The 12,722-nt window shown below is 43.6% G+C and overlaps 1 protein-coding gene across 5 annotated transcripts in view; it reads right to left on the reverse strand.

Moving 5' to 3' along the window:
* The window catches only part of HOMER1 (homer scaffolding protein 1), a 91,924-nt gene that overhangs the window by 58,442 nt on the left and 20,760 nt on the right, over window positions 1–12,722 (reverse strand). For all 5 annotated transcript variants that reach the window (XM_018569334.1, XM_018569342.1, XM_018569349.1 and 2 more), the window contains one exon: window positions 1,891–2,047. In XM_018569334.1, the coding sequence (XP_018424836.1) occupies window positions 1,891–2,047 (157 nt within the window). The remainder of the gene's footprint in view (window positions 1–1,890; window positions 2,048–12,722) is intronic.

Here is a 12,722-nt window from a genome sequence, read left to right on the forward strand (position 1 = left end):
TATAAATGAGTCAGCCTTGAAGCTGATGCGCAGCATCATCAAAATAGCAGTTTTCTTAAGGAAAATAAATGTGATGGTGTCAGGGCTTCAAAGTTTAGATGTCAGAACTTGGTGCTGTCAAGGGTTTTCATGGCTTTACAATTAACTGTATAGATATGAAAGATCTGAAGTAGATGTCAGAGTAAGAAGACTTAGGGGTTCAATTACATTTTCGTAATTTAAATAAATCTTCTATTCTGAAATGAATAAATGGTATCTACACCTAAAAATAAATATATATTTCTGTTATGAATGATAGCCGGCAAGCTGAAATATATGCTGGTCTCATGTCTCTTGTTAACTCAACTGGTGACATTCAGTTTTACTCATCTCCTACAATCAATACACTACAATACAATAGTTATAGTCCATTGGATGGTCCTCTGTTTTGTAGATAAACTGGGGAATCTGTGAGGAAATTACATCTTCATGCTGTTTTTGTTGAAGAGGTAGGGCAGGACTGGACAAATCCCAGGAGATAGGTAGTCAATGCTACCAAAAAAATGATACATCACATGGCTTCCAATACCATCTCCATGCCGATGACACTCAAATATATATATATTTCCACAACTCACGCCCTCAGTGTCCTTGCGTGCCACTAATTTACTAACTGACATATTAGTCTAAATGTCACAACACTTAAAACTCAATCTTTTAAAAACTGAAATCATTATATTTCCTCCTGCCCGTGCACCTTCCCCCAACTTTTCCCTTGAGATTAATAACACAACTATCCAGCCCTCCCCTCATGCCAAGGTCCTAGGTGTCATCCTTGACTCGGACCTCACCTTTCTTCCCCACGTCTAATCACTATCCAAATCCTGCTGCCTTCACCTCCGTAACATCTCCAAAATATGCCCCTTCCTCACCAATGAAACCGCAAAATTACTCATCCACTTACTTGTTATCTCTCGTCTTAATTATTGCAACTCCTTTCTCATTGACCTACATCTACACAGGCTCCTTCCCCCCTTCAGGCTATAATGAATGCTGCTGCCAGATCCATCCACCTAACCAACCGTTCAGTATCTGCAACCCCCTCTGCCAATCCCTGCATTGGCTTCCATCGCCTAAACAATAAAATTCTAAATATTAACAATCACTTACAAAGCCATCCACAACTCTGCCCCTGGTTAGATCTCAAACCTTGTCTCAAAGTATCACCCTAACCGTCCCCTGTGCTCTTACAAAGACCTCCTGCTATCTAGCTCCCTCGTCAACTCCTCCCACACATGCCTCCAGGATTTCTCTAGAGTCTCTCCCATTCTCTGGAACTCCTTACCCCAACCTGTCCATCTTTCTCCTACTCTGACTGCCTTTAGGCAACCAATAAAAGACTCATCTCTTCATAGAAGCCTATCCCACCTCAAACAAACCACTGAACCATCACTTTCTCAAACAATTCATCCCCACACAGCTACCTCCTCATGTATCTCTTGCCCCTCCCTTTTAGATTGTAAGCTCTCACAGACAAAAATCCAGGGAGTTTTTCAATCCACTTTCCTTCCTACGGTACTTCATCTAAGAGGGAATTTAATAGGTGGACCTCACTCCCCTGCTTACTTCACCTTATTAAGGGTACTCAAAATACTGATTGACCAATAGAACTTTGAATTCTACATCATGGACAGACATTTTATGAACACAAAACAACTTTTAGGTGGTGAATATAGTGATCAGGGAAGTTATTGACCCATGGGCCGAGTCTAGGGTCTGTAATGACAATATGTACATATACCACAGTTGCATTTGGCAATGCCCCACTGACCCCACAAACTATTACAGCATGTAGCATTGCCAAGCCATGATTTACCCAAACGCTACAAAAATTATGGCAGGCTACCTTACCTTCGACCCATCCAGACTAATTATCCTGTAGACATTCCTTGTGCTATCATAAAAATAGGACACAGTAACTGCATGTTTGCTGGTAGGGACCCAGTTCTTCTTTGTGTTTGGATCAATCTGGAAGACATGGGCTTTGGTGCTGAAGATGGGTTGCTCCCTAGACAGAAGACATAAATGGAAAACAAAGAATCAGTATGCCTTAAAACATAAAAAGGTACACAGAGGAGGAGAAGATTCCCCCCCCCCCCCTCAAAAAAAAAGGGGGAGTCTTAAAGACCTATTCAGTAAGGCACTGCAGTAAGCAATGCAAGTGCAAAAGGGCAGCAATGCATAGAAGTCAATCAGATTTTTAAATTAGATTGGTCAGATCAGGTAAGAGACTATTTTACAGGATGCCATAGGATACTGCATAGCACACAAGCCCTTCATACTGTTTTACTGTGATACAATCAATCAGTTGGATAGATTACATGTTGCTCCATTTATAGTAAAGCAGCTGGTGAGTGACAAGTCTCAAAAAAAAAAAAAAGGAGAGAAGTTAATGCAAGTATGAGAATTCATGCAAAAGCTGATCTTCCCTTCTGAATACACTAGTTCCCTTGCTTATCCAATTGTTCAGTGTATCCAGAGACACTGACCTGGTTCAGGTATGATGTACTGTATTTGCCAACCTATCTTCCATTAAACCTTTTTAAACTTTGATGGAGTTGAGTTGGGTACTCCATTTATGACATAATTGACGCCTTCAGGAAGCGATGGGAAGCAGGTGTCTGAGGCAAGTATTTTTTCTTCTCATGAGAAAAACAAAGGGTAGGTTTTGACTATACACAAACTTGGAGAATTATGAGGCGTGTGATTTTCACCCAGCCTCATAATCTGAGCCGACCTGTGACAATGAAACTGTCACAGGTCGGCTCAGTAGATCGGGAAGTGAGCGAACACATACCATCACTCGCTCACTTCGATTTAACCGTGCATCGTCACTCACGGCTCCCTGCAGGGATCCCCCCCTTGTCCGATCCTCCAGCGCTGACTGCCAGAACGGACAGGGGAGGGGGCAGGTACAGCTGTCTCTCCCTCTAGATAGGCAGAGCCAGCTGTCACTCACGCAGCTGGGTGGATAATCGACAGCATTGTCGGGATCCGTTCCGGCTGCTGCGTCTCAGTATACCGTGAGCTGTAGCTCGCGGTATACTGAGCTTCGGGTGACGGGAGGACGCTAGTTTGTGTCCTCCCGTTACGCTTAGGAGAACTATGGGGAAAAGCACTGACCCCCATAGTTCTCCTTTAAGTACATAACAGAACACAGGAAATCATCACTCGGAGAAAAAACGCTCTTCACTGGCATGGTGTGCGCTGGTGCAGGCAGCAGAAAATGAAAGTTTTTAGTTTCTTCCTTGCAAGTAAACCTTTTATTTTGGCATTTGTTTCCAACAGAGTCACTTTAAGTACATGCAGTTTAGGAAAAATGTTAGCTCTCTACATAATGTAAGCTTAGATTTTTGTCACAAGTAGAAATAAAGTAAAAAGATAAAAAGGAATTACATTGGTTTACAGTCACATGAAGTAGTTTGGTTTGTGTTGATGCCTTCTGCTATTTTCTACACACTTCAACTGAATCAAATAGAGTGCAGCATTGTGCAGCTACCTGTAGGGTCCATCCTTTATTATCATGCACTCTTGTACATAGCTAGCATGCTCCCCCACCAATTAACCATACAGGTCACATCATGATGCTCTTCTTGCTTCAAATGGTGCTAAAAAGGAAAAGTAAAGTATTTTTCGAGTGAACACATATTTGACATGGGAGTGAAGATAACAAATGGCAGCCTCAATGTTTTTTTCATGCCAGGTTTGCACTAAACTCCACTATAGTCAAGCTCCACCTCCCACATTTTTAACCCTGCCAGCAAGTGTCTATCCATGTATGGCTCCCCATTTCTGTGTATCTGTGTCACCTTTGATGTCAGCTAATGGATGTCTATCTGCATTGATCAGTGTCCGCCTATCAGTGTCCAAAACTGTCAGTCTATATGCAGCAATGCCAAAACACACACACGTCTGTACAACTCAATGACAGGATGTGGCTACACAATGACCCGAACTTGCACATCCGTACGGATGCACGCCCTTGGACGTAGGCAACCAAAACAAAAAGGCTACAGAGAGAAGCACCCGCACCCCACTATTCAGGTAAGTATGTGTGTGTGGGGGGGATTGGACAGTTTGAGGGTGGGGGTTGGGGAATGCAACCATGTTTCATGTTATACTCTAAATATGGGTGTAATATGAAAAATTAAGAGTGACCGTAATTAAAAGAGAACCATTGCCTAACTTTTTTTTTGCAAAAATTTCTCTTCCCAGGAGGACATACACTAATGTCCTTTGGAGACCCAAAACTCCGTATATAGCGGGCCATTGCCTGCTATATGCTGAGAGCACAGAGCTGCGCCACAGTCGGGACGGATCCCAATGATATTGTCAGGATCCACCCTGCTGGAGAGGGGAGGGGGGGAATTCCTGCGAGGAGCAGTGACCACCCCCTGCAGGGAGAGGCTCGGGAACGCAGCAATCAGCAGTATGTATTCACTGACTTCCCGATCAATAGAGCCGACCTGTGACAGCTTCAGTGTATTTCACTCACCCCATAAGTTACTTTGTTTCACTACATTGCACATGTAGGCCAAGTCAATCCCACCACCCGTCAAAGCTGTCCATATGCTGCAGGATTTTGTTCAGTCCAATTCTAGAAGTGTAAAACATGGGTCAATTTAAAAAAATACTCTGTTGTAAGGGGTACAGATTCAATTGGTATCATTAAAGGAGAACTATGAGCTGAGTGCTTTTCACTCACCTCATAGTTCTAGCCGACCTGTGACAATGAGACTGTCACAGGTCGGCTCAGTAGATCGGGAAGTGAGCGAACACATACCGGCGTTCGCTCACTTCTCGATCCTGTCACGGCTCTCTGCCGTGACTGGGCAGGGGCTGGATTCCCCCCTCCCGGCTCCGATCCTCCAGCGCTGACTGGCGGAACAGACGGGGCAGGGGGCGGGTACAGCTGGCTCTGCCTCTAGATAGGCAGAGGCAGCTGTCACTCACGCAGCTGGGCGGATCCAGACATAATTGTTGGGATCTGCTTCAGCGTCTCAGTATACCGCGAGCTGCAGCTCGCGGTATACTGAGCTTAGGGTGACGGGAGGATGCTAGTTTGTATTCTCCCGTTACCCCAACGAGAACTATGGGGAAAGGCCCTAACCCCATATTCACCCTGAGGATTTTGTAGCGCTTTTTCTGCTCTAAAAAAAAGGAGTATATAAATAAGTAAAAGTAAAAGTATTTCTATGGCCATGTTCCAATCTGAGTGTCATGTCGCTTGTAGCAAAACACCTTTCGCTTGAAGAAAGTACATGAGCTTCTTTGACAAATTCTGCGCTTCTTGGCCCCACATACTTCAATAGAAACACTCGAACGCATGTTTGCCATGTTTTTGCATATCTTTACATGCATCTGTCCATTCACATCAATGTGCCACAATTTAAACTTATTAAAAACGCATGACTTTACATATGCATGTACAACACACGTATAAAACAAAACTGCAAAAAACAACCAAACAACCAAACAAACACAAAAAAAAACCACACAAAAAAGTGCTGAAAAAGCACATGTTTCAGGTCGCTCAGGTGTGAATGCAGGCTTATGGTAAACCATGCATGAGTATGGGACCCCCAGGAACAGTCCAAGGCAGCAAACAAACAGTCCTAATGCAGGAGGGCTTTGTAAAGCAAGTGCATAGCATAAAACAAACAAAACATCTGCTCACACAAGCCACTAACTAAATTTGGGTGCGTTTCTTACTAACCGGGTGCCCCAAAACACAGTCAGCACTTGTACCTTTTTTTTTTTTTATTACTGTTCTTTCAGCACTCATTCTTTTCACCCAGCAACAGACAGAGTGGAAAAGAAAGAGCCCCGAGAATCCGTCAGGTCACATATGTAAGGCTTCTAGACAGCTGAGATGATATATACAAGAAGGGCTGCTCATGACAAAGTAGTGGTTATAAACGGGTTGAAATGACTGAATAAAAAAAAGTGTACCTGACCTCCTTTTCTATGCATTGGCAGTGGGCTATTTTTTTTCTGGACATACTTTAAATATAAAACTTGAGGATTCAATATTTGTTACCCAATTTGTATCTGTAATTTTTGAAGCTCTGACTTATATACAACAACTGATAATGTGTTTACTGGCCATTTAAGTTAATATGAGCATGTAAGCATGTTCTGACTACCCTCATGTTCCTCTGTCTGGATCCAATTCCTAAACACAAATCCTAAAAGACTGTTCATGTTTAAAGAAATCCTGTACGGAAGAAGTATGGAGACTTCCCTTGCTGAATTATCCTTCTGAAGATGCTAACTGCTACACTGTTATGAAGATAGAATAGTACCTTCTCTGTCATTGACCTGGAACAAGGATGCACATGGAGTGCTGAACCAGCCAAAAAGTGGCCGGATGAAAAACAAAAAAACCCAAACAGCCATGCAATGTCTACAGACACTCTTTTGGTCATTCACACCAAGTCTTGAGTTTAACATTAGCGTTAGTAAAACCGCACCCTTGATTATACAGTTCAGTTTTGATCACTACTTTACAAAAAGGATGTTGTAAAACTAAAGAAGGTCCAGAGAAGGCAACTAAATAATAAAGGTCATGGAAGACCTATCAGGAAAGATTTACCAAGTTTATTAAGGGGGTATATGATCACCTCACTAATTGCTCAAGTGGCCCACATAGAGACATTGTACTTACTGCAGTTTCTTATCCACTTTTTTTTTTCCTCTAGAGACAAAGTATTTTAAAGCGCAAACTGAAGGCAACTGCAAAAAGTCAGATCTGGCCAAATGGTGGCGTGTTCTCAGAGGCAAAGCTGACACTCCCAGGTAGTGTTAGAGCTTTCTGATAAGACCCACCCCCTCATATTCCTATTGGTTTATCACTATGCTGGTCTGCCTCACTAGCCAATAGGAATGTGCCAGATAGGAAGGGGCAGGCAAGTGTGGGCACTATAAGACACTGTTGGAGAATTGCCTGTCAGAATAACTTGGCATTCAGCCATATCTGCAGGTTTGTTGAAGCTGCTGCAGGTATGTGCAGGCACTTCCTATATTTCACTTTCCATTAGCCACACACACACTTGCATTTTCCTTTTAAACCAGTGGTCTCAAAGTACCGGCCCACGGTCCAGTTGTGGCCCGCAAACTGGTATTATGTGGCCCGCAACCAACGGACAAGTCAGACGTGGGGTCACGGACAGCGTACCTGACTTGCATGAGCAGCTACACAGTCTGCATCTCTGTCAGATGCAGACCGAATAGCTGATAGTGGCTGTGCCAGCACTCAGAGCTCCTGCATCAGACCTTACTAATCAACCACTAGATCACCAGGGAATGATGTGCCTCAGCCGATTTAAAAAGAAAAAGGCTTCAGTGATGGACTACTAGTTTGTATTGAGATTGTAGTCCATCACGGGAGCAAGCTTGGGGCGCTGGAAGTAAAAAAAAGTGTGGTGTGCACAGGCCCGGATTTCCCACAAGGCCACCGAGGCCCGGCCTCGGGGCGGCAGAGCGCAGAGGGGCGGCAGCGGTGACCTTGTGGGAAGTTGCGGGCGCCAAGCCGGTGGATATGCACCTTTTGTTCTGACCCTTTTATGCCTGTTTCTTTGTGACTACCTTTATACCATTTTTTTATTTGTTTATTAAAAAGTTTTTATGCGATGGAGGCGCTCTCTTTGTCTTGTCTTACATTATACAGCGGCGCGATGCAGAATACCAGCAGCTTTAGAGGAATACAACAAATCGAAGCAATAGTACACTGTAGTGTACTATTGCTGGGATTTGTAGTCCTCTGTAGCTGGTGTTATTCTGCATTGCACTGTATATAATGTATTATTGCTGGGATTTGTAGTCCTCTATAGCTGGTGGTATTCTGCAGTGCGCTGTATAATGATTATACGGTGCAATTCAGAATACAATCAGCTATATAGGTATACAACATATGGCAGCAATAGTCCTTTATACCAGTGCTTCTTAAAGTGTGGGTCGCGACCCCACATGGGGTCACACAAGTGAACAGGTGGGGTCGCGATCTGAATCCGCGGCCAGGATCGACATCAGGCAGGTACGGCTGGTACTTGTGTTAGTTGTTAAGATCGCGGGCCCCCCCTGTGCACTTGGTACCTTCCTGAGCACGTGCGCACAGGAACTTTTTTTTTCCATTGATGGAACTTTCTTTAACCCAGCAAAAGTGGAGCACAGCTGCTGGAGGTAAAGGTGAGGAGGGAGAGGGGGAGGGGGGTAGTAGTTGGTAATGACAGAGACACCGACCGACTGTCCATCCACGGCGGGGGAGGGGAATTGGGGAGGAGGAGGAGACAGACAGACCAATGTGAGGGAGGAGGGGGGGTGGAGAGAAGAGGAGAGAGATACTGACCAACACGTTAGGGGGGGAGAGACGAGGAGAGAGACACTGACCGACACTAGGGGGGAGGGGAGGAGAGAGACACCGACCGACGCTGGGCGGGGGAAGAGGAGAGAGACACCGACCGAAGCTAGGGGAGGGGGGAAACACCCACCGACGCAGGGGGAAAAGAGGGGAGAGACCCGACGCTGGGGTCATGTAAAAATGTCCTCGGCCAAAAAGGGGTCACGAGTGGAGAAAGTTTAAGAAGGCCTGCTTTATACTATAATGTACCATTGCTGGGATTTGTAGTCCTCTGTAACTGCTGGTATTCTGCATTGCGTTGTATATAATGTATTATTGCTGGGATTTGTAGTCCTCTATAGCTGGTGGTATTCTCCATTGCGCTGTATAATGATTATACGGCGCAATGCAGATTACCACTGACCAGTTATAGAGGAACTACAAATCCCAGCAATAATATATTATACAGCGCAATGGAGAATACCACCAGCTATAGAGGAACAACAAGTCCCAGCAATAATACATTATACCGGGTGTTTAATATATTATTGCTGGGATTTGTTGTTCCTCTATAGCTGCTGGTGTTCTACAGTGTGCCGCTTTTTTTATTTTAAACAGGAAACATTAAAACAGGTTCCTCTTACCTGTTTCTGAACCCTTGTAAGTCGCTGCAGTGGCGACGGCGTGCTCTGCGGGCGTGTGTCCGGCTTAGCGTGTGTGCGGCTTGTGCGGTGGGCATGGCGTACGCAGCGTGCGTAGCGCGTGTGTGGAGCCGCGAACAGGCGGGCGGGAAATTTAAATTCTAGCCGATGGAAAACGTTGATAACGGTTTCCATCGTCGATTTTAATCGACTTAAATCGAATAATTGTTGCAGCTCTACCTGTGTTTAGGTGTGATTAGGGATTCCTGCATCAGGAACTTGCGTTTTCCTACAGAAGGAATCCTTAATGCGGCGTTTACAAGTGGCAGCTGTCACCCATTCAATTTAATAATGATTGATTCCTTACCACATGTAATCATATCACCCACCATTACATGAATTGTGCAGGCGTTTACATGTAGCGGCTGTCACCTAATCATTAACTTAAACTTACAGGTGTGAATGGGGTCTTATTGTGTGTATACGGTATTAGTTGTGCATATTTCCGTTTGTGTGTATTTCCGTGTGTTTGTGTGTGTGTGTGTATATATATATATCTCTCTGTGTGTGAAGTATGAAATTTGGCAAACGGCCCCCATGGGAGAAAAGAATTTGTCCACTGGCCCCCGAGGGATTTGAGTTTGAGATCCCTACTTTAAGCCAAGCTATATATTTTTTATTTTGTTTTCACAATTTTGAATCAGCTTCTTTTGGGTCTGAACAGATTTACATCTCTGCAAAGTGGTGCAAAGAAAAGCCATTTATATGTATACAGTTTATTTTCACTTAGACTTAGTGTTTGAAAACTTCCTACGTCAGCGTGTCTCATTTAGCATACTTAAGGATCACTTGTTTTCATGGTAAAGGGAACATTCAGCTATACCCATTTTAAGAATCTCTGCTTCATTAAAAGTTACTGTTAGCTTAGTATTCCCAATGGAGAATCGAATTAAAAGACAGCCCCACCTAACACTGTAGAGGAGATAGTAAAAATCAACAACGCAGACTAGGAATAACGCCTATTGTATGTTTTTTTTACATGTTCCCATTCACATAGCAGAAGCTAAAAATAATATTGAAATGCTTCTTGCAGTTTAAATTGCTTTTACTTGCTTAAATGTTTTCTTCTTTGTAATGTTTGGAGGGGCTGTGAGGGGTTTTGTGTTAACCCTGACTGTACTCTGCTGGCTGATTTCATTATAATTTGTAAAGTAGATTTGAACATTGCCTGTCCTAACGAAGAGTTAAAAGGATTAAAAGCCTGGCTTCTGCATTGTATGTTAATGAGGGACACATTACACATAGTCCTGTCCTCAGTCTTTGCATAAGGACCAGTTACTGTGAAGTTGAAAAACTTGAAGTCAGCCATTTTGCCTATTGCAACAAAAACATCTAAGAAGGTAAGAAATATTATTATTACAGGTATTCCTCACTTAACGACCGAGTTCCGTTCCTACGACCAGGTCGTTAAACGGATTGGTCGTTAAGTGAGGAACTCTATACAGTACTGTACTGCATTAGTACAGTACTGTATAGCGTTGCCGATGTACAGTAACGAACAGTGTACTGTACATCGGGCAATGAAAATACTTACCAGGACCCGCAATGAAGATCGGAGGACACCACTTCCGCCGGCGACGCGGCGCGCTGACGCGCAAGGTCGGAGGTCGATCGGCGCTCCGTCGTAAGTGCGAGTGGTCGCAAAACAGGTAAGTCGGTAAGTGAGGAACATCTGTATTTTATTTTTTTATTTGTTGCATGCTGTGTGAATGGGGACACAAAACACAGAGGGTTTTTCTCAAATTTGACTGCAAACGTGAAAATACACTTTAAGGTTAGAGAAACATCATGTGCCAAAAAATAGAGGAAATATAAAAATGTTTTGAAGACAATGGAATTCAATGTATTCAGAAAATGTGTCCTCATTTTACCTCCAGAGAGATTTAATACTCCATTGGTGATAGAAGGTCAGTGTCTGAGATGGAGAGATAAATTCAGCAGCACTGAATTAAGGTGGATATTAGCTAGCCATGAACTCATCCCATCTGATGAATAAAGAAGGGGGACCATGAGGCCAGATGTCATTGAAGGACAGTGAGGTGGTATTTAATCAGATCAGGGTATGCAAGGCTCCCTTGGTTCGTGGGAGCTAGAATAGCTACAACGTCCCCTTTGCACCTGGTATTGTCCCCTGCCTGACAGAATGGTGTAAAGCCAACTTAATCTATAGGGTCTCATTCACACAGGCATGCACATCCAATACGGCATGCACGCCTGTGAAGAGAACTTCTAACTGGAGAAACAGGTGCATGCGTGTACCTGCCTATGGGAGGACCCGGCTGCTTCCATGGATGTGCAGGTTCGGGTCAACGTGTAGCCATGTGCTCAGAAAAACTTGGATTCAGCCTTTTTACACTTGGATGCACACTGTACGGGGGCAATGTATCAAAAGTTGAGCAGACAGAATCTGGAGCAGTTGTTCATGGCAACCAATCAGCTTCTCTGTTTCATTTTCAAGTTTGAACTGAATAAACTGAAAAGAGAAGCTGATTGGCTGCTATGGGATCCCCCCCCCCCCCCCATATGTGTCCAAGCATGGGCACCCAGACCGGCGTAGAAGTTCAGTTGCCATGTAACTGTGTGTAGCCCCCTTCTCCCATAGGGATGTACAGACAGTTGCACTCAATTACAAGCAGCACCCTGTCTGTCTTGGGAGCAGGTCCCTGCACAGGCATGCTTGCCACACAGATGGGGACACCTGTGTGAATGAGCCCTTATTGGTTGAGGAAGGTAGGTGGTCACAGAGTCCGTTAACCAGTGTTTTAATCAACATTTCTAGATGAGTGTTTAAGGGCATTTGATAATGACTTCAAGCTACAAAGACACTCAGGTGTAAATCAGGGTTTATACAAAAGACGATCAGCTTGGGGTACCTGTGCAGCACCCATAGACTAAATATCACCTGAGCCAACCAAAACTGGCTGATCAGGCAATGCCTGCCTATGTGCATCTTCATTTGGATCATAAGGCGCCATGGAGGGGTTAAAAGATAAAAGCACCAATTCAACAATTGTTGGCCTACTTCAAATATTCAGATTTATAAATGGGATTTACAGTGCAGTTGGACTTGGGTGTCAACGTCTGCCTGATTTTCAGATAGTCAAATGGCATCAGCCAGTCTAAGAAGCAGATTGTGTTTTATCACCGTGTAATGAAATGTGCCAGCGGGTTTAGCATGTACTTTTATGGATGTAGTAAGTGGGTTTAAAAAAAAAAAAAAAAAAGAAGAAGAAAAACCATGTAATGTGCATCATTTGTCATGACTTAGGAGAATTTTAAGGGATATTTTATCTGCTTATGGCAGATGGGGGGTTTAATCTGTGCATTTAGAAAATACAAATCTGGCACTTTCTGCCCCAACATGCTGACAATTTACAGATCTGCTTTCAGTGCTTGGCCTAGAAGAAAAATCGAGTGCAAACTAGAGAGTGTAAATCAAATGGCAAATTTCTCTTTTTGCACATTCATTTACATGGGATTTTTTTTTTACAGAGTCTTGTACCTCAAGGATGTAACATTTGTACAACATGTTCCACTGATTCAATTACAAGGTAATAGGAAAGTGCCCATTGATGAACGTTTTAGTCTAAACCAAAAAAGGACATGAATATATATTTTTTTTAATTTAGGATTATATATATATA

Source organism: Nanorana parkeri, unplaced genomic scaffold (genome assembly GCF_000935625.1).
Source record: "Nanorana parkeri isolate BGI_ZX_2015 unplaced genomic scaffold, ASM93562v1 scaffold34, whole genome shotgun sequence".
NCBI lineage: Eukaryota > Metazoa > Chordata > Amphibia > Anura > Dicroglossidae > Nanorana > Nanorana parkeri.